General features: G+C 36.5%; 3 protein-coding genes across 4 annotated transcripts; all 3 read left to right on the top strand.

The window, feature by feature from the left end:
* The first annotated feature begins 4159 nt into the window (after window positions 1-4159).
* Window positions 4160-5863, top strand: LOC132187575 (early nodulin-like protein 18). The gene is made up of 2 exons (XM_059601924.2): window positions 4160-4567; window positions 5144-5863. The coding sequence occupies exons 1-2, from the start codon at window positions 4360-4362 to the stop codon at window positions 5584-5586; spliced, it is 651 nt and encodes a 216-aa protein (XP_059457907.2). The 5' UTR covers window positions 4160-4359; the 3' UTR covers window positions 5587-5863.
* Window positions 5864-6438: 575 nt separating this feature from the next.
* NTMC2T4 (Calcium-dependent lipid-binding (CaLB domain) family protein) lies at window positions 6439-15728 on the top strand. 2 transcript variants are annotated; one of them, XM_059601652.2, is made up of 12 exons: window positions 6439-6699; window positions 6783-6923; window positions 7449-7550; window positions 8052-8102; window positions 8948-9068; window positions 10533-10654; window positions 10787-10885; window positions 12165-12245; window positions 12537-12622; window positions 12963-13188; window positions 14615-14779; window positions 15007-15728. In XM_059601652.2, the coding sequence occupies exons 2-12, from the start codon at window positions 6819-6821 to the stop codon at window positions 15382-15384; spliced, it is 1536 nt and encodes a 511-aa protein (XP_059457635.2). In that variant the 5' UTR covers window positions 6439-6699; window positions 6783-6818; the 3' UTR covers window positions 15385-15728. The 2 variants fall into 2 exon arrangements, with proteins under 2 accessions (XP_059457635.2, XP_059457634.2); XM_059601651.2 differs by having other exon boundaries at window positions 6440-6670.
* A 3628-nt stretch (window positions 15729-19356) lies between these two features.
* On the top strand, window positions 19357-21725 carry LOC132187359 (Protein kinase superfamily protein). Its single transcript, XM_059601650.2, has one exon. It carries the CDS (start codon window positions 19527-19529, stop codon window positions 21552-21554), a length of 2028 nt encoding a protein of 675 aa, XP_059457633.2. The 5' UTR covers window positions 19357-19526; the 3' UTR covers window positions 21555-21725.

The raw sequence follows: 21725 nt of genomic DNA, 5'->3' as shown, positions 1-21725 counted from the left end.
ATCACCTCCTCCGCCTCCGATCCGCGGCGTACTACGAGAGTGAAACGACCTCCGAGAGCGGCGTGGACAGCGGGGTTGGCAGCGGCAAGTTCCTGGAAACCAGGCACGAGCCGTTCAGCTTCAGCCAGGCGTCGAGGTGTGTAGTTGCTGCGGTGGTGGTGGTGGTTGCTGTTGGGGGCACTGGGGGAGTGGTGGGAGCGGCAATAGAGATAGGAGGCGAGGAGGATGGTGGAGACTGTGAGAGGAGAGTCGAAGGAGAGTCGAGAGAACGGAGAGATCAGAGATGATAGATTTAAGGGTTCTCTAATTTGCAACCGTTGGATTTGGAAAAATAATTAAATTTTAAATATTAACAGTTTGATTCGTTTTACCAAAAGCTTATCCCATGTGGTTGTCTCTAGTTAGATCTGGTGTGGTTGTTCAATATAATCCATTGATAATATATACATTTTCAACATTTAATATTACTCGTCAAATTAGATTAAACAAGGCAAGCTTACGGTGTCTCTGTTACACCATATACATACTTCTTAGTAAATGCTTGATAGCTGTCATCCATTAATATCATCCAACGACTATTAGATCATCAAAACATTTTGGACGGCGAGAATCAACAGATAAAGCGCACGCATTACGGAATTAAGGCTGGAATATATTCACCTGGAATTAATCTTCTGTGTGCGTCTAATAGTGAGACCGGTTCCATGCAAGCAGAGTAGATGATCTAGACCGTTTATTAGGATCTTGACTTTCTTATTCAATTTAGGACGTCAGATTAATGAGCTTATTATGTCATGTGGAGCACCATATAATTCTTTCAAATTGGTTTACACTTATATACCATAGATCAAATTCAACCGCCAAGATTAAATTCAATTAAATTGGATAGCTATGATTAAATTCAATAAAAAAATTCAAAATTTAGGAATTAGGAATAAAAATTGTGTTATGTAGTATTATTTATGGTCAGTTTGTTATTTCAATTTCAATAATTACGATTTTAAAAATTGTATTTTTTTCAATCGCGTTTTTTTTTTTCTTATTTTATATTAAGTATTTTTTAAATCACAACGTAAAACGCTTTATGTCACACACTCACACACACTAATCACTATTATCATATTACATATACTATTATTTTGTTAATATGTTAAAATGTTAATGCTTAACACGGGTCAAGTATATAATGTTAATATTAATATATATTGTATCTTATATGTAAACATTTATATACTTATATAGTTATACGATTGTATCATTATCTAATTTATATGGGTAATAGCTTAATAGGTCAATGTTAATTGTTATAACTTATATACTTATATTATATGTTCTCATTATCACGATTCATGATATATGATTTAAATTCAAATTGTTAAGTTTTTACTTGCCGTAAATTGTGATTATAATGTATAAATTATAAGAAACACATTAGTTACTTAATTATTAATCATTTAATCTAACAATAATACTCAAACTCTAGGTAATAAATTCATAATGATCTAATGGTCATACACTCATACTTAAATTTTATGATCATATTATCTCATAATTAATATTAATATTATCTTAGATCTAAGATCATGTGATATATCATATATGTTTTATAAGAATAAAATATATAATTATAATGTATTGATTAAATAACACAATAACTTATGCATATATACCATATGATTATATAATGTTTAATGATTATGTGATATACCGTATACGATTCCAATTTCCAAAGTATAAACTATTTAATTATAATATTTGTATTAAATGACACAATAACTTGTACAGTTGTACTATATGATTATATCATATGATAAAATGATTAAATGATAATATCATATATTTCTTATTATTTACTATATATATATATATATATGTGTGTGTGTGTGTGTGTGTGTGTGTTTGTATTAATATATACATATATATAATATATATACATACATGCGCATAAATAACAAAAACAAAGGTATATTTTCCCTTCCCCAATTTCCTTTATTTGATTAGAAAAAATAAAAAATGAAAACAAAAACAAAAAATAAATGTATATAATATATTTGTTATTATTGAGTAAATAAGTAACGTTGACTATATATTGTTATTTGTTACTTAATAAAAAAATATACGAGCCGAGCCTAATAAGTGAGGCAAGCCTTATATGAGCTTGTTCACGAGTTTAACCAAGTCGAGTCGAGCTTGCTTCATTTAATATTCGAACCAAGATTTGTGTTCATGAAACGCTTCATTTAATATTCAAGTCGAGCATGAGCCGAGCCAGAACTTGCTCATGATTCGCTTCGCTCACTTAACAGCCCTACGTTCCCACAATGACAAAATGGTGAACGAGATTTAAAGTAGTAACATCTGTTTCATAAAACATGGTTTTCAAGCTTACATCCGAGAAGTGATTTAAACTAGTAACCTAGCTAATATGTCACTCAAGAAGAGTACTTACCTTCAACTATGAAATAAGTTTTTTTTAATGCCCCTCCAATAATTATATGGGTTAATAACATTTTTAGTATCTAGGTTTGCAGTTATTTTTTCTCACTTAGGTTTTCAAAACAGTCACAAATGGAACATGACTTACGGGAAAAGACCAACTTGACACATTCGTTAGGTTCTGTTATACACTGTCACACGTGTCATCATATAAAAATGCCATGTGTCATAAAAATTAAAAATAATTTTTAAAATAATAATAATAAGGAAACTAAACCTTAAAAAAAAAAAAAAAAAAACAAACAACCATGAATTTTTCAATTTTTTTTTTAATAATTATTTTAATTATTTTTTAAGACACATGGCATTTCTTTATGATGACACATGACATTCCGTTAATTTGGACTACCAGAACCTAAAAGAGGTATCAAGTTGATATTTTCCATAGGTCATGTACCAATTTTGACTATTTTAAAAACCTAGGTAAAAAAAAAATAAAAAATTACAAATTCAGGTACTAAAAAACTTATTAACCCTAATTTATATATTACATTTCCTCCCTTCACCTTCTCCACCGGCCATTCAAGCCGAGCTCACTTGCCTAATTTTGCTCGCTTCGCACTGAATCTTTTCTCATCCGAGTTGACATTCATTTTGGATATTTTGCCACACATTTTGGATATTTTGACATTCATTTTACATTCATATTTTAATGTTGTTCGCACCGAATCCGATTCCATTAAAATAAATATATTTGATTGTCCAAACTGAATCTTTTACTTTGAAATTGAAAGGGTGATTTTTAAAATATAATATTATATTGAAAAAAATATAAAAAGGCAATTCAAACTAACAGTTGTTTGCGATAGAATTACATAATGTTCAAAAAGTACTACTAAAATGTATCAAAAATGCTACATTTGTTTTAATAATCTTATAATACCTTTATTCTTTTAAAAATTAAAATAAAAAATAAAAAATAAACTAAACTATTTATTAAAAAAAAAAAATTTAGTCGATGGATATGCATTTTTTTTTTCCTATTTCTCTTTTTTCTAAAAAAACTTAATTTTTTAATAACATTTTGTATTTTAGTTTTTAAAAGAATAAGGGTATTATAGGAATTAAAAAATAAATTGGCCTTTTTTGACACACTTTAATAGTTTGATAACTACTTTATCACATTTTGAATATTGTGAACTCTTTAAAAAACGATTGTTAGTTTGGAGGATTTTTTTTAATATTTTTTTCCTCTTTTATATTCTTTATATGGGGCCTTTGTTCTATATTTTGTTTTTAATCCTCAATTATTACCAAATAATTCAGAAGGACGGCTTGATTTAACCCCCACAGAAACTCAAACAAATTACAAAGGTAAACGGCTACGTTTTTGTATTTCTCAAGAAACTGAAGAAAAAACAATGGCGCCGCGTTTTGGAGCCCACACAGCATACCACCCCTCTGGCCCTCTACCAGCTGGTTATGGCTGGGGCTGGCTGAATAATAAATTCAAAACAAAATTGTTCAAATAAAAATTTATTAATAAAATTAATATATCACCTTATTTTTTTTTTTTTTTCATGAGAAAAAAATAGTTCGGAAAATTAATTGTGACTATTTTATCTGAGCGTGATCATAATAAGTCTTATCTAATGAAAGTCGAAAACTTAAACGATAAGAATCCAAATTTAACCGAACCATAGCTTGAAGCAGCTCAGCTCGTAGGACATCATTGAAAACTAAAAACTAAAATGACTAATACTATGAAGATTCTCCCTTGCTGATATTAGAACCAACATCTAACCAATTAAAAACCCGACAACAACCAGACTAAGTTAACAACCCCCTCTTTGGAATCAAACCAAAAGTCATCAGATCGAGGGGACCGGGCACCAACACAACCCAGCGGCATTGGCGACGGCGATGGCGACTATGGCGAATCTGACGGCCATGATTGCGCTCCTGATCTCCGCCGCTGCTGCAGCGTCAACCGCTCCTCCTGCCACCGCTTACACCAACCACACAGTGGGCGGCGCCGCCGGGTGGCTATTCGATGCTAACACCAACACTTCCGCCACCAATTACTCCGTCTGGGCCGTTAACCAGACCTTCAATCTCGGAGACTATCTCAGTAAGCTCACTACTTCAGCTCACACGCTTTCTTTTTCTTTTTCTCTTTAGATTTGGGAATGAGGCACCCAGTTTAGATCAAGTATGTCTGTGATTGATGAGAAAATGTAGGAAAACGATTCAGCACTCTAAAACTGAGGTCGATTGAGATGATGACCTAAGTTTTTGAATTATATTTTCAGTTTTTTTTTTTTTTTATCAGGTTGAAATTGATGATAAGTCATAAACTTCATTTTCATTCAATGATTCAATTGAAGACGATATCTTTTTTCAAATCCCGATTTTAGTAATACTTGCATAGTTGGATCAGATCAATTCGTTCGAATCATGAGGAACCAAATGTCGGATCACTTCTCATTTTCTTGAAAAATCGAAATTTTGTGGAATGACCAAATGAGGTTTCTTTCGTTTCACTTTCTGAGCACCCAAACAACTACATCAGAAACAATTACTATCCCCACACCAGCTCCAACATAGATTCTTTTCTTTCCTAACCAATATACGTTTTCAAAAACAATTAATAAATTTCTCGATTTCTTTTTTTGTTTTTGTTTTTGTTTTTTTTAATTTTGTGTAGTTTTCAATACGAATTCGAACGCGACGGTGATCCAGACCTACAACGACACCACCTACTTGAGCTGCTCCTTTGACGACGCTCAGGACAACGACACGTCCCAGTACAACGGGGGCGACCAGCAGTTCGGGATGGCGTTGACCATAGCGGTTCCGTTGACCATCGAGGGCATCAACTACTACTTCTCCGATGCCGACGACAGTGTCCAGTGCCAGCGTGGCATGGCCTTCGAGATCCAAGTTAACCATGGCCTCGGCTTACCGCCCAGCCTCAACCAGCCGCCTCCGCCGCCCTACATCGAGCCTCCTGGACCCGGCTCCGCTCAGTCTCCGCCTACCTCCGTCACTCCGTCGCAGGGGAACGGTGGCTTCAGGGCCGCCGCTAGCGTGCGCGGCGTCTTCTCCGTTCTTCTTCACCTATTGCCGTTTTCCATTCTAATATTCTAGTTGGGGCCATTGGGGATAATAATGGTGGAATTTTTCTTGTTGTTAAATGTTACCTTGGTAATTTCATTACACGTGGCGGTGGGTTAGTTTTGGGATGTGTTTGGGTATGGGCGTAAGGTGAACATTACATTCCTTTGTTCTTGGATTATACTGGGCAGGGTTGATTAGACTTGTATTTCTGGTCTCTCGTTAATCAGTTGACCAAACACATGACATTCACAGATATCCTGTTGTCTTTTTTGGAAATTTGATACCGTTGGAATTGCCTTCCGTGGAATCTACTGCTGGAATTGCCTTGAGTTCAAGCAAGTTGCTTTTGTTGAGCATATAAATAAAAATGGAAGCTAATCACTTATTTTTAAGCAAAATTAACCACGATTTTATCAAACCAGACACTTTAGAAACGCTAAATCAAATGGATACCAAAAATCTTGATGAGCTTTGGTGTTGTAGATGTGTTAGAGTTACTAAAAAAAAAATTAATTAATTGGAGATGTATTAGAAATCACTACAGCTTATGGTTTAGATAAGATGGCGTTACACATGTAATTTATTTTTTTACAGTGAGAGCGTTATGGTTGGAATTAATAGCAGTTAAGTATCCTGTGCAAATTAAATAAGTAAATAAATAAAATTAACTACAATGGCCGTATTTAATTTACTTGTAAAAAAAAAAAAAAGTTTCATGGGTTAGAGAAGGAAAGGGACAAGGCAAAAATGGTAGCTTCTTATGTATTTATTTATTTTTTCCCATTAGATATTTTTCCAACACACGGAAAGCGGCAACTGGCAGATTCATCAGTTTTTAATCCAAAAGGTCTCTGTCTTGCCGTGGCCTACCGGTCGTTTCGTTTCGTTTCGTTTATCTCAAGACTATGCGATTTTAGAGCCAGAAACAAAAAAAGAAACCGACACTTTAAACACACAGAGAGAGAGAGAGAGAGAGAGACAACTCACAGAGACAAGCGATTAGCTCTAGAGCGAGAGAGTCAAACCTGTATCACAATTAATACAGGGGTTTCATTTATCTCTGTCTGTCTCTCTTTCTCGCTAGATACACTAGCTTACTTTCGTCGATTACTCTGTAAGCCTCTGTGTGTGTGTGTGTTGGAGGTTAGTGATTTGTGTGTGTGTGTTGTGTGTGTGTTTTTTTTCTTTGGGGGTTTTGAAATTGTTGGTGATTTAATTGTTTACAGGGGAATTGTTTGTTTGTTGGAGTCTGGAAAAGCGAAATGGGGCTGATTTCGGGGGTTTTCATGGGGATGGTGTTCGGGATTGCATTGATGGCCGGATGGAAGCACATGATGCGGTACCGAAGCACCAAGCGAGTTGCTAAGGTATGCCAATTACCAGAATTCGGAGTATCCTAAGCTTGATTTTGTTCGAATTTGCTGGCAAATTCCATTCATTGTCTTGAATTGTTGGTTTCGGTTTTCTTTTCTTTAATTTTAGTTTTGGGAGATTGGAGTGACTGATGGGTTAGCGATTTGTGGCTTACATTGCAAAATTTAGCTTCAAATGATCATTTTGTGATGCTTAAATTAGAACGAAATATGGGAATCCGTGATACTTTTGTCCACCGTAGCTTTTTGGGTGTACTTGCATAGAAATACGCACAAGAGGGCAATTCTTTTTGTTGACTTCATGTTGACCGTAGCCCCAAAAAGGCTTGGTTCTGAGAGCCAGTTAATTAACTATTTGGACCCTTCTCCTCATCTGGGGTCCTTCTTGCTTGCTGATACTAGTGGGTTTCTTTTCAGCAGCTTTACCTTCGCTGAAATTTCATAGATGTGCTTTAAACTCTTGGATGGATCGCTTTTACTTGGTTTAGTAACATTCAGTATGATTCGTTTCTTTTGTAGGCTGTTGACATAAAACTCCTTGGATCCCTTAATCGAGATGATTTGAGGAAGATCTGTGGTGATAATTTTCCGGAATGGATATCTTTCCCTGTCTTTGAACAGGTTGGTTCCTTTTTCAATTTTTTTTTTGTCCTTATCATTATATTAATTGATTATGTGATAAGGTTTTAAACAAATTTTCCTGACTGTTATGCGCAGAAGATGCTTCAGTTATAAATTGTGATTTTTTTTTTTTTTGGATGAACAGAAAGGGTAGAAGAGATCGTTTGATTTTGCTTTTTATTGGCATGTATTTTAAGTATTTAGGATTTCAGAAACATGATCAGTTCTACAATTTTATGTTTTTTGAAAACTCAACTTAAATCCTTATACTATAAAAAATGGAGCATGACCCAGAGGTTCATTTGATCATTGAACAAGCTTTTGTCTTTCGCTTTACCAAACCTGTAGCAGCTGAGTTAAGCTCTTCTACATCTGATATTGCAGCTGTGAGGTTTGAAGCTAACTTTGCTAGGCAATGTTCCATAAAAGTGTGGTTTGATGTTAAGCATATATTTTATGGTATTGGTTTACTTTATGGTATACTTTGGTTGACATTTTCAGGTGAAATGGCTGAACAAACAACTAAGCAAATTGTGGCCATATGTTGCAGATGTAAGCATTTTTTTCACTTGCTTTCCTTGTCAGATACAATGCAAACTGTTGTATACCAAATTGATATCCTTTGGATTAAATGCGACCTTATTGAAATATTTTTGGGAAACCTTTTTTATGACATTCACAAAATTTGAATATGCTCGTAGAAGAGCAAATTTTAAAAGTCCAAGATTTTTTTTTTTTTTCTAGATGTAAAAGTGAAAAGGAAATACAAATCTTGTAGACAAAAGTTGAAGTTATTACTAAACGGTCACCTCATGGTGTTTCATTTGGAGCCACTGGACCATCAATAGATGGTGAAAGAAATAATTTTTGTAACTAGAAAACTCTTAGGGGGTGATGTAAGATAAAAGAATATAGAACTTATGTGAGCCTTGTGCAATTTTTTTTATGTGGTCTCACTATGCAAGATAGATTTTCTGTGATCGCTTATTGTGAAGGACTTTTTCTTTAAAGCAATTCTAGCATGTAATTTTCCATTGTACTCTTCTATTCACGTGTAAGGCTATTTGCATGTATTACCTGCACACACATGAGAAAATATCAGTTATAGACCCAGATTGTAGTATGTACATGTCCATTGTACTCATTTATTCATTTGCAAGGCTATTTCCATTTATTACTGCACACATATGAGAAAATATCAGTTATAGACCCCAGAACCAAGTTCGGTTATCCTAAATATTTAGGCATTGTATATGCATGTGTGAGTGCTTGTCAGAGAGATGAATACAACCGGGAAGGAATACAGAAAGAAGAAAATTGAGCAATTGTCCTGGATTTGTATACCCAGTTTATTTCTGAAATATTTAACTCAACGCTGTTGAATGTGTTATTGTCAGGCAGCAGAAATGGTGATTAAAGAATCTGTTGAACCACTTCTGGAAGAATACCGACCACCTGGAATTACTTCATTGAAGTTCAGCAAATTGTCTCTTGGTAACGTGGCACCCAAAATTGAAGGTGTGAATCATTGATTAATCTTTGAATCTCTCTCTCTCTATATATATATGTGTGTGTGTCAATATTGGGTCGACTGACACTAATTTTATGTCATGGAGATAGACATTTCTAATTGATCTTTATGGCATTTCCTTAACAGTAATCCACGCAAGAAGCTTTTAGAATTTGTATGGAAGTAGGTCACACCAGTCTTTTTAAGTTCTACAATGTTGTTATAAGTAGCATGTTTGCTTGCCCCAACATTCAGTTGAATGAAAATTTCTTCTTATTAGCTAATCAATCTTTAAGGTAGGTATTTGTCATTTCACTAACTCAAATGTAGAAAATCCTCTTTTTGTTGGTCTTTTGCTGGCCACCTCTCTTGTTGTCCATTACACATTCTTATCTACGCTTACACTATATGGTGGAGAAAAAATAAATTAGGGGAAATTGCACTTAACACCACACCACCCCCCCCCCCTCCCCCCCGGCGGCAGGAAGTGACATTTGCGCTCCTGAATTGTTGCCACTCCTGACGAGTAAAAGCCCCTTTTGTGAAATTACAAAAATACCGTGTGTTACAAATTTACTTAAATACCTTCAATAGTAACAAACAAACAAAGCAAATCAAAAGTGATTAGCCACCCCTAAGGAGTGGCTGAATCTCCCTTGGCTACCCCCAAAAAGTGCTTGGGGATGGATTGGCTGATCCCCCATGTGATTTGGGGTGGCTGAGACATTTGAGGTGGCCGATCCACCCTTTGTGAGGGTCATTCAACGATCCTAAATCTCTGTTTCTTTTGTAGTTTAAAGTGTTTTTTTGTTAGTTTGTAAGTTTTTTTTATATTTTTTTACTTGAGAATCACTTACCTTATTTCAGGTAAAATGAGCACATGCGTGTCTCACGTGCTCATTTTTCAGCCAAATTTAACGCACTCAGCTAATAGAAGTGTTTTTTTACCAAGGATTGGTAGTTGAAGGGGACTATTCATTGTGAGTGGTGTTCAGGGGGCAAAATGTAATGGTTGGGGGTGGGTCGTTAACCACTCTGAATCTCTTCCCTCTTCTTCTCTTTTTTTTTTTGTTGTTGTTGTTGTTGTTAGTTTTTTATTTATTATTTTTTATTTATTTTTGTATTTTTTTACTTGAAGTTCACTTTCGTTATTCAAGTCTCATGTGCTCATTTTTTAGTCAAATTTAATGTGCTTGGCTAATAGAAGTATTTTTTTGCCAACGATTGGTAGTTGAAGGGGGTTATCTATTATGAGTGGTAGTGCAGGGGGCAAAACCAGTCAATTTGTTATCAAGTTGCTCCATGTTTCCTATATATTTCTTGTTCTCTCTTAATTATGTGATGTAATTTTAATACTTTTATTATTGTCCATATCACCATGAAAAGTCATTCCTTCGCTCACTGTTTTTAGTCAATATTTATACATTTTGTTTACGCATGGTGTGCCTGCATAAATACTTAACTTGATGCAGGCATTCGTGTTCAAAGTCTTAAGAAAGGTCAAATCACAATGGATATTGATTTGCGGTGGGGTGGTGATCCAAGCATCATTTTAGCTGTTGAAGCTGCACTTGTTGCTTCAATACCTATTCAGGTTGATGCATCAACAACTTGGAATGATATCATCTATATTGAATATTGTTTTATGTTAATTTCTCTTCCTAGTAAATCAAGTTATGGTGCAAGACTATTGAACTAAGTACTATTATGATACCATCTGCCACAGTTGAAGGATCTTCAAGTTTTCACTGTTGTTCGGGTTATCTTCCAACTCGCTGAAGAGATACCTTGTATTTCTGCTGTTGTTGTTGCCCTGCTTTCCGAGGTACTTAGTGAAGTTTTTGATCTGCTTGCAAATATATAAGTTTTTGTTAAATTGTTCATAAGTGCTTTACACCAAAATCTGGTTAGTGCGTAATATGTTGGTCAAATGATACCAGTGTTGAACATGATATGGGTACCAATACGTTTATCTTATCTGACAAGAACTATTGCTAATGTATTTTGTAGAATGCAGATAACATTCATATTAAAAATAATAAATGTTTCTGTAGTATACATATTATGATGTTACCAAGGGACAATATAAATAGCTTTATTATGTAAGAGTGACTTAAGTTTGATAATAGAAATTGGAAATAGAGATAGCGGTTACTATTTTTTTTTTGTGGCAATTTTGTACCACTTGCTTCTTATTATGATGATGCTTTGAAGACATACATATATTTATCAATGTATATGTATGCAATATCACTGGTTTCTTTTCTTTTCCCACAATTATGGCAAAGCAATTTTTTTGAACTTCAAGTCAGCCCCAACAATAAGTGCATGCTTTATGGACATGAAGTTATGAACTCATTTTCAGTCTGTAGCGAGTTGCCATATTTGAGACATTGTTTATGAGGGTGATCACTAGTATTCATTCTGGACAAATAATCAAGTGTCCCTTTAGACTTAGAAAAACTTTGTAATCTCTAAACCTGTTGTAAAATCAACTAGTCTTGCAACGATTTTTTTTTTTTTTCTCTTTTGGTTAAAATATCAAATCTCTTACAACCTAGCCAATCCAAGTGAAGGAATTTAAGCATAACTATTGATTGGGTTAATTTGCCGATTTTTTTGTCGGCGTACCATTTTGTGGTTTTTTGGGTGAGTAACTTTGAACTGCAGTTCTAGTTTTTGACCATTCTTTTGTCAATACAATACACCCATTGATTTGGGTTTATAGATTAACTGCACTCATTGATGTGAGGGTTGATAACTGTGAGGTGTTCTTCTCAAAGTAGTAATGGAAAAATAGGACACAGTTTTATGTGTTTGTTTTCATTCAACCTTTCTAAGTATGCCATGGGTACGGAGTTAAGAAAACTTTTTAAAGTGCATAATTTAGCATCAAGTTTTTTTTCTTCCACACCTTTTTCCCTCAAGTGATTAAGCATCAAGTTACTAATCTTATGGTTGGGGATTTTGAGTGAGCTGACATCTAATGGCATAGTGAGATAGTTAGATTGACACATAGTGACATGGTAAGCATGGTTACTACTTTTTTTAATCAGTTACACATATTTTGGAATTCACTAATATTCTCATTTACATTTAATCAGCCAAAGCCTAGAATCGATTATACTCTGAAGGCTGTTGGTGGAAGCTTAACAGCCATCCCTGGACTTTCCGATATGATTGATGTAAGTTCTCTTCTTGTATCCAAATTATATGAAAAATGCTAGAGCATCTACTCTTGTCCTTTCTCCCATCCTTCTCCATCCTCCCTTTTTTCAAATCAACCGTTTGGATCTATTTTTACGTGGGTCCTACAAATCTAATGGTTGATTTTTGTTTTTTAAGAAAAGGTAAGGAGAATGATGGGAGAAGGCAAGAGTAGATGCTCTAACATTTCTCAAATTATCTTTCATTTCTCCCGATTGATTTTGTATTGTTGCTAAACTCATTATGCTGTTTACACTTATCTTTGGCAGGATACCGTGAATTCAATTGTCACAGATATGCTCCAGTGGCCCCATAGGATTGTTGTTCCAATTGGTGGTATTCCTGTTGATGTAAGGTAATTATGAGTCTCCATTTTTGTGGTTTTTGTTTTTTTTTTCTAAGATAATTTGAGGAAAGGATCGAAGGATGAGACTAGTAAGCATAAGTCCCAAGCCCACCCTGAGACTCTTAGGGTACCTTATGCAGTTATGAATTTTTATTTTCTTCCTCTCTTTTAGTTCCTGCCCTTATAGGTCTATTTTGAGATCTTCTGTAGATATATATCTTTCTCCTTTTCACTTGCATATGCTTGAACAGTCAGGTTTAAATTATTCCTCAGATGTTCAGTTCATCACAAGAATGTCAAGTATCTCTTTTTTCAAGCTGTGTGACGTTTTCCTTTGTTTCTTATGCAGTGAATTAGAACTTAAACCTCAGGGACAGCTTACCTTGACGGTCGTGAAAGCAATTGATTTGAAGAACATGGAAATGATTGGAAAATCTGATCCCTATGTTGTTGTGTATATTCGGCCACTATTCAAGGTCAAAACAAAGGTTGTTGAAAACAACCTCAATCCTGTTTGGGATCAAAAATTCGAGATGATTGCAGAAGACAAGGAGACACAGTCTCTTGTACTTGAGGTTTTAATCCACTAACACCCCTTTTTTTCACTTCTGCTATGCTCTTCTGCTATGCTCTTCTGCCAGATCTCTGATTCTCTGAATACATTGCTTCTGCAAGAATCTACAGTTTCTGGGATCGTAGGATTCATATTTATAGTGCCTTAAGTGTTAGTTTATTTAGTGTTTGATTTTATTCCAAATTAAGTTGTGGGAAAGTCCGGAAAAAGTACAAATTTTCCAAAATTTTATATTCCCCTGGTTAATTGAGTGATATTCACAAGTCACCTCTAGGAAAATAATACCTTCCCCCATTCTCTTCAGAAGATAACATAAATATTTTTTTTTTGCCCTTATTTGATGTAAGGGTATTTACAGACAATAACCAAGCAAATTAAGTCGTTGCCTTCAAAATATATGCCAAACAATGATGTGTATAATCTTTATAGAAGAAAATAAAAGATATCCACAGATTAAAATTAAGGCCAGTGTTTACTTATTTACATTTTTTAAGATTTTAACCATGTAAATATTGTTAGAAAAAGCAGTAATATTTTGTAATGAGAAACATGTAAATTACAAAGATTCAAATGAAGCTGTAAATCATATAATTCAGTATGGTTTAAATCATATAATTCAGTATGGTTTATTCCAAACTTGTCCTGTAGGCTAATAATATTTTTCTTCTTTTTAGATGTAGGTAGAGATATGGGATTTAATCCATAGTGGATATATATCTATAGCATTGAAGTTTATCCAAACCCCCCCGCCCTACACACACACCAAAAAAAAAAAAAACTGTGTTTGGCAGTTGATGCATGGTAGGAATGATGGTGGAAACTGTAGCAGAAATAAACAGAACAAGGGTAGGTTGAAAATTTGAATTGAGCTTCTGAACAGGTTGTGGATATCTTATAATGACCAGGAAAGCATGAGATGGTTAAATAAAGTTTTAAGAAATGTTAGGAGAGATGTAAAAAACATGCAAATTGAATACACTATAAAGTAGAATCTTTGAGCTCTGGATGTATGTTCTGGTCATATCTGATGGAAGTACTGTTTTTGCGCAATTGCACACACATATGCATGCAGAGTCACTGTATATTTAGAGGTAGACATGGTTTATCCCTTACCATCTATATGTACAGTTTTAGATGCCTAAGCTGAATTGTCACAGATCCAAATATATGAAACTTTTAGTCATTTTCATGTGATGGTCAAGTCATTTTTCACTTATCAAGAGAGGTCGAGTCATTTATCTCCATGTCTTAGTTGCGAATGTGTTCCTGGCCCCCTTCTTTTTTTTAAAAAAAAAATTTAATTTGATTTAATTTTTTATTCAAACGAGAGCTTTTCTCCTGTTATGTGATCCAAATTGCTCTCTGCCTTTACTCTGTAAATCTTATATCTGTTACTAGAAGTAATGTTCATGAACTCTTCTAAACAGGTTTTTGATAAGGACATTGGGCAAGACAAGAGATTGGGAATAGTAAAGCTGCCTTTGATTCAGCTGGAAGCTGAAACCGAAAAAGAGTATAATTTGAGACTGCTACCATCACTTGACATGCTGAAAATTAAAGATAAGAAGGATAGGGGGAGTCTTCTTATTAAGGTAGACATTTCTAATTAGAAATTATTATTTTATTATCTTTGTGACACAGATATTGTGTTAAATTTCTATTAATATTTGTCCCCTTCTGTATGTTAGGGGAGGCCTGGTATACAATGATATTATTCATTTAATTGTTGGCAATTGCCATTGATATGTATGCTATGCAGGAGGGATTGATTTTGTTTCAGTTTATATTTATTAAGGGTATTGTTCTGTATGACTTTCAGGTCTTGTATCATGAATTTAACAAGGAAGAGCAGTTGATTGCTCTGGAACAAGAGAAGATGATCCTAGAACAAAGAAAGAAACTGAAACAAGAGGGAGTTATAGGGAGTACAATGGATGCACTTGATGGAGCAGCATCACTGGTTGGGTCTGGTGTTGGAATGGTGGGTACTGGTCTCGGTGCTGGAGTTGGGATTGTGGGAACTGGCGTTGGGGCCGGAGTTGGGATCGTTGGCAGTGGCCTTGGAGCTGTTGGCAGTGGACTGAGCAAAGCAGGAAAGTTCATGGGCAGAACCATTACAGGAGGCCACTCCAAGAAGAGTGGCTCTACGACTCCAGTAAATAGTGTTCAAGAAAATGGTGGTGCCAAGCCACTGTAGTCTTCCTGTAGAGTTGGTGCCGAAAACCCATTTTCTTCCCTTGTTTGTATGCATTAATGACTGGATAGAGTTGGCTTATTGTGTTGCAATTGTATCTTCTCCAATCCTGTTCTCTATGCTCCAGTGCGAAAATGATGGCATAAATGTTGGGTATTCTCTTGTTTTCAGCTAGCCTGCAGCCCTGTTTATGTTCTACCTTGCTTACCCGAATTCGTAATAAAAATTTGAAAATTGTACGCAATTCCCTCTACTTGTTCTACCTTGTAGTTCGTCTATGTTGTGTCGGGCCTCTGGTTTGCACAAGGGATTTTCGTTTGTCAAACCAAATAGCAGATATTTGCTCATGCTTGCTTATCTCATTTCCCACTACTTTTTTTTTTTGTTTTTTTTTTCAGAAGTTTGAGGGATTAATTACAACTATTTAAAATTTGGAGAGAACCTTGCAATTTTAGTAGAAATTTGAAGAGGGTAAGTATAGCCTTCTCTTTTGCTCTAATAACGAGGCATCGAAGTTTATTTTTGTAGATCAAATGTGGCAAGTACAATCAGAAATAATAAGAAGAAAAGTGATCTTAATAATATAACGATTTTATTAGGATTTAATTACAAAGTAATGTTATGTATTTTCTTTTTTCCTAATTTTATATTATTGAGTTGACGTGATAATGCTTATAAGCGTCTGTATTATCATTTCAAAACAGAGAGCCAAAAAAATCAATCCAAGAGACAGTTTTCCAAACACATACAACGTTTCTTTATTATCATTTCAAAACAGAGAGACAAAAAAATCAATCGAAGTAGACAGTTTTCCAAACACATACAACGTGGTAACTGGTACGTATGATTAGACAATCCCGCGGGGAATATTTTCACGTTAGTGTGTGTGTGTGTGTGTGGGAGATGAGGGAAAGAGTGGGAGATAAATTGTTGAATTAATATATAATTAGGAATCAAAGCAATTAATAGTTTATTTATGATGAAAAATCATCATCGCAGCGGCCTGGGAAATATCACTCTCACTCTCACGAGTCAGCCCCCGGACAAGCGTGGGTTCGTCTTTATTGTCTGAAAAAAGGTGGGACTCACATGATCTCACTCTCCTCCATTTTTTCCCTTTGTTTTATTCTCTGGCCCCTTCCTCTCCAAAGCTGCAATCCTGCGTCTTCTTTATATTTCTTTTTTTGTTCTTTACAGGAAGATTCCTTCTACGAAGTTAACAAAAGTCAAAAGCCATCTCTCAATTACCATTACCCTTTACAAAATGTCTTCGATTAAACATTTGTTTATCTCCTTGAAAAGGTTATTGGGTTTGAAGGTTTTTCCCTAATATGGTTTCTTGCTCCAGGGTTCTTCAACTTCAGTGTGGTAATATGTTTGAGCAGCCATGACAGCGAGTTGATAAGCAAGAACACTTTTGAGACAAAGTGGAATTGATCAAACTCAACAGATAACCGTTAACCATAATTGTCTTTTCACCCTACGTACTTATTTTTTCACATTTATTTCTTTATACTTGTAGGCTACATTTTAAAATCATTATTAGATTAAAATTCAATAAAGATGTATCACAAATCTAATAATAGTTTTAAAACCCATTTATAGATGTGGAAAATGTGAGTGTTTGTAACATTACTCATGTTTAACAGTTGCCACCTAAAAACAATCTTGAGGTGGTTAGTCACCCTCAAAGAATCCAAACATAAGTGTGTAATTATCCTGAAAACAATTGATGGAGGTGATTTGAACAATTTTTGAGATAATTAGCCACCCTAAAGGGAGTCGATGGGGGTGACCGCCCCAAAAAAAAAAAAACAATTGATAAAGCTAATGGGTTGTCAACCATCCTAATTGGTTGATTTAAGGGTAGCCGACCACCCTCATCAGCTACTTTAGGATTTCGACCACCTTCATAGGGTGCTATTCATGAGTGGTTTAGCCACATATTTATTCTCACTTTTTAACACTAAGGTGGTGTTTTACTTACCATACATTACAAATAAATGGTCAAGATATGAGCTATTGTAGCCCTACAATAGTTAAGAGTATTGCAAGAAATCCTACTCCATTTCATTGGAAAGACTAGGTTTTTTTTTTTTAAACATGAATTGATCTAAGAATTAGTTAAGACTGTTAGGTTTTTTTTTTTTTAAAGCAAATGTGGGTCCTCTTCTTGAGTCCCAAAAAATTAGCCCTCAACAATATCTTAATTCGCTAATAACATTTTTTTTTTATTTTTTAAAAAACTAATCCTTGGAAAATGAAACCCTTTTTAAAATAATCCAAAATTGAAAAGTAAGACCTAACCAAATCAAAGTGTTATTATTATTATATTTGCTAAGCGACAAACAAAAACGCTTATTTAAAAAAACCTGACATTAAACATACTGTTTTACTTTTAATATTGTCAAACAGCAATCTTACGTACGGCTGTGGCCCCACTCATTCACTTTGCAACCCCCAAAAGTCAGCCCTCCTCGTGTTGTGTTTCCGAGCTCCTCCTCATGCTTATTATTGTAGTGGTGCGTTTTTATTTATTTATTTAAATCTTATTTTTAATGAATTAGTTTTCTATAGAATCTAACCATTGAGTTAATTTATAAATCAAGTAAATTATAAAGGTTAATTTTAATTTATTTTTATGAGAATTTACAAATAATGTTTAATAGGATTAACTGTTCAGTCGAGAATCTTAAGATTGTCTTTAAGAGGTAGTTTAATCAGTTAAAATATGTCTAATGAAACGAAAATCATTAGTTCGAATCATCTTCTCTTCTCGGACATGTTAGCGAAAAAAAAAAAAAAAAAAAACAAATAAATCGTGGGTCCATATGATGACGGGGACCAAAAAAAAGGTTCTGTGAAAACTGAAAAAGGATTTGTTAATTGCTTTAGCAGCAGAAAGAAACAGAGTAGCTTTTAGAGGTCAAACAGCTTCCGATGACGTGTGCGCGATCGTAGCCGCGAATCTTAGAGACTGAATTTTCGACAGGGAGGCAACACCACCTGGACTCGCACGCAAACGAATAAGGCGCGTCGGATTGTTGACTAGATCTCGACCCGTGGACCCCACCAACGTGGCCAAACAGCGCTGTAGATGGAAATTGCCAGCTTCCAAGGCTTGATCCACGTGACCCACTTACTCTCCTGGCGCGTGGGATTTACGTTTTGTTAATTACCTACAACCTATGGCTATGGTTATGAGGCTATCCTCCACCTGTTTCGTTATAAATGACAATTAATTAATTAATTATAAATTTATTTTTGGTTTTGTTTTGTTGTATTTAGCTGCACATGTGATGTGGTGCCAATTTTAAATGAGAGGTTGCATTCAATTTCAAATATCTACTCTAAACTACTCAAATAAATTTCTTCAATTTCACCTAAAATCAAACAAAATTTCATGAAGAAATACAAAGTTTTTTTTTTTTTTTTTTTTAAAAAATAATAATAATATCCACTTAAATAAAAATAACATCATCTTTAAAACGACTAACGAGAGACGGATCTGACTTAATAACATGTATGCTATAATTTAATCAACAGTTAAGATTGAATTTTTAAAAATATCTCTTTATTTTCTCTCTGTTATTAAAAATTTTAAAAATAAGTTAACTTTAAGATTTAATCTTAACTATTGATTAAACTACAACATAAATATTGTTATTAACAGCATGTAAACCGGATCGAAGACAAGACTTCACCTCATCATTTATTTCAATAATGTATTTAATAAACGGGGTTTACTATATTAAATACATATTACTCTTTATTTCTTTTACTTGTTGACTTTGAAATACGAAAGTGCGACCAAATCAAGGGGGAAAGCTAGGAAAATAAAAGGATTGTGGAATAAGAATTATAGTATTAAATAATAAGCAAACCCAATAAATTTTTTTTGTAAAAAAAACACTAAGTAGAGTAGAAGTAGTAGTAGCTTTGAGCCTTTGGAGTTTGGATAACAAAGAATGAAGAGAGAAGAGAGAGAGAGAGAGAGAGAAAGGTAAGGCTGGAGAAAGCAATGATATCATAAACAGTCTCACTCTTTCTTCCTCATCAAACACTCTTCTTCTCTAATAATCTGTATAGACCTCACAACCAGAATGACAGCATAACACCCCTCCATCCCCACCATATTTACAGACATGCCATCCCGCCCCACCCCCATCCCCTCACCACCACCGGAACCCCTCAACTACCACCACCACCACCACCGCCACCACCACATTCCTCTCCTACCCATAGTCCTCCCGGCGACCCTGACGCTCCTTGTCCTTCTCTTTCTAACTCTCCTTCTCCTCCTCCACCGCAAGCTCTCCCGCAACCGGACCACCCCCTCCGATGACCACCAGCGCCGCTTCTCCTACACCCTCCTCCGGCGCTCCGCCTCCTCGTTCTCCTCCTCCGCCCTCCTCGGCCACGGTGGATTCGGCGCCGTCTACAAGGCAACGCTCCCCTCCGGCCAGTGCTTGGCTCTCAAGGTCATGGACTCCCCGGGCTCCCTCCAGGGTGAGCGCGAGTTCCACAACGAGCTCTCCATCGCCTCCGCCCTCTCCTCCCCGCACATCCTCTCGCTCCATGGCTTCTCCTCCGACCGCCGCCGCCGCAAGCTTGTGCTCGTCTACGAGTACATGCCCAACCGTAGCCTGCAGGACGCGCTGCTCGACAACAAGTGCGTGGAGCTCATGGAGTGGAAGAAAAGGTTCGACATTGCGATCGATATCGCAAAGGGTCTGGCTTACCTGCACCATTTCTGTGACCCGCCGGTGATCCACGGGGATGTCAAGCCCAGTAATATTCTGCTCGACGCTGATTTCAAGGCCAAGATTGGGGATTTCGGTTTGGCGAGATTGAAGACGGAGGATCTCGTGGAGAAGAGAGAGGTCGAGGGTGGAGAGGACAACGGGTCGATTCTGGAGGAGACGGAGAGCGTGACTACTGGGTTCGATGAGGGTGGTGCTGGGGTGGTTGCTGATCGGTCCCCGGAGAGCTGCGTGGTGAGAATCTTGGATTCGGAGGCTTCGCCGGAGAATATGGCGGTATCGCCGGAAGTTGGGATCGACAAGGCGAGCGCATCGGATGGGTGCTTCGATAAGATGAGCTTGGATAGCGGCAAGGATTTGATCGGAAATGGTAGAAAAAATGGGGGTTCAAGGAGGGATTGGTGGTGGAAACAGGACATTAATGGAGGTGGGTCTGAGTCTGGGAGAGTGAAGGACTACGTGATGGAGTGGATTGGGAGTGAGATAAAGAAGGAGAGGCCCAAGAGCGAGTGGATTGCGTCCCCGAGCTCGGCGGAGAACGATGGGTTGGGCTCAAAGGTTGAGCTAAAGCAGAAGCAGAAGCAGAAACCGAAGAAGCAGAGGAAGAGATTGGACTGGTGGGCTTCATTGGACGAGGAAAGGTTGGCGAAAAGGAAAGAGAAGACTCGGAAGCCGAGGGAGTGGTGGAAGGAGGAGTTCTGCGAGGAGCTTTCTAAGAAGACAAAGAAGAAGAAACGAGCGCTTGGTTCGACTAGCGGTCGAGAATTGTGGTGGCAGAAGGACGATGATGATGACGAGGATGTGGTCCGCCAAGAGAGGAAGAAGAAGAGGACGAACAAGAACAGCAGAGGTAGCATTGATTGGTGGTTGGACGGACTGAGTGGCGAGCTTAGAAGTGGATGGAGAAATAGCCAGGATTGGACTAACGGCGGAGGCGGAGATATACCCAAGAGCGGCGGCGTTAGCAGCACCCCCAGCATGCGAGGAACTGTTTGTTACATTGCTCCTGAATATGGTGGCGGTGGGCTGCTCTCTGAGAAGTGCGACGTTTATAGCTTTGGAGTTCTGCTTTTGGTCATTGTTTCTGGGCGTCGGCCGCTCCAAGTCACGGCGTCGCCGATGTCGGAGTTCGAGAGGGCCAATCTGATCTCGTGGGCTCGGCAACTTGCTCGCAATGGGAAGCTTTTGGACCTTGTTGATTCGTCAATTCATTCGTTGGATAAGGAACAGGCTTTGCTCTGCATTACAATTGCACTTCTGTGTCTTCAGAAATCGCCTAGTAAGCGACCCACAACCAAAGACATCGTGGGGATGCTGACCGGCGAGGCCGAGCCACCCCACCTGCCGTTCGAGTTTTCCCCGTCGCCGCCTTCTAGTTTTCCTTTCAAGTCCCGGAAGAAGGCCCGGTGAGTTTGTTTGATGCTTGTTTCCATTTTCATTGACTGTAGAGACCGAGGTAGTGCATGTTCTGTTGTAGGGCATTTCTAAATTTTCCCATGTTTTGTAGAAATCCATCAAGAAAAAAAAGAAAAGAAAAACGGATTGTTTATATTTGATGAAATGAATTCAGGTCTTCTTTTT

This window comes from Corylus avellana, chromosome 6 (genome assembly GCF_965113065.1).
Source record: "Corylus avellana chromosome 6, dhCorAvel1.hap1.2, whole genome shotgun sequence".
Lineage (NCBI taxonomy): Eukaryota > Viridiplantae > Streptophyta > Magnoliopsida > Fagales > Betulaceae > Corylus > Corylus avellana.
Note: the sequence above shows the minus strand (reverse complement) of the source record. Positions and strands in the feature narration are given on the sequence as shown.

Excerpts from the sequence above, each read along its gene's own strand:
- LOC132187575 (XM_059601924.2), top strand. The coding sequence starts at position 4,360 with ATGGCGACTATGGCGAATCTGACGGCCATGATTGCGCTCCTGATCTCC. Across the intron at positions 4,568-5,143 it reads CAATCTCGGAGACTATCTCA|TTTTCAATACGAATTCGAAC; the intron begins GTAAGCTCACTA and ends AATTTTGTGTAG.
- NTMC2T4 (XM_059601652.2), top strand. The coding sequence starts at position 6,819 with ATGGGGCTGATTTCGGGGGTTTTCATGGGGATGGTGTTCGGGATTGCA. Across the intron at positions 13,189-14,614 it reads CACAGTCTCTTGTACTTGAG|GTTTTTGATAAGGACATTGG; the intron begins GTTTTAATCCAC and ends TCTTCTAAACAG. Across the intron at positions 14,780-15,006 it reads GGGGGAGTCTTCTTATTAAG|GTCTTGTATCATGAATTTAA; the intron begins GTAGACATTTCT and ends TATGACTTTCAG.
- LOC132187359 (XM_059601650.2), top strand. The coding sequence starts at position 19,527 with ATGCCATCCCGCCCCACCCCCATCCCCTCACCACCACCGGAACCCCTC.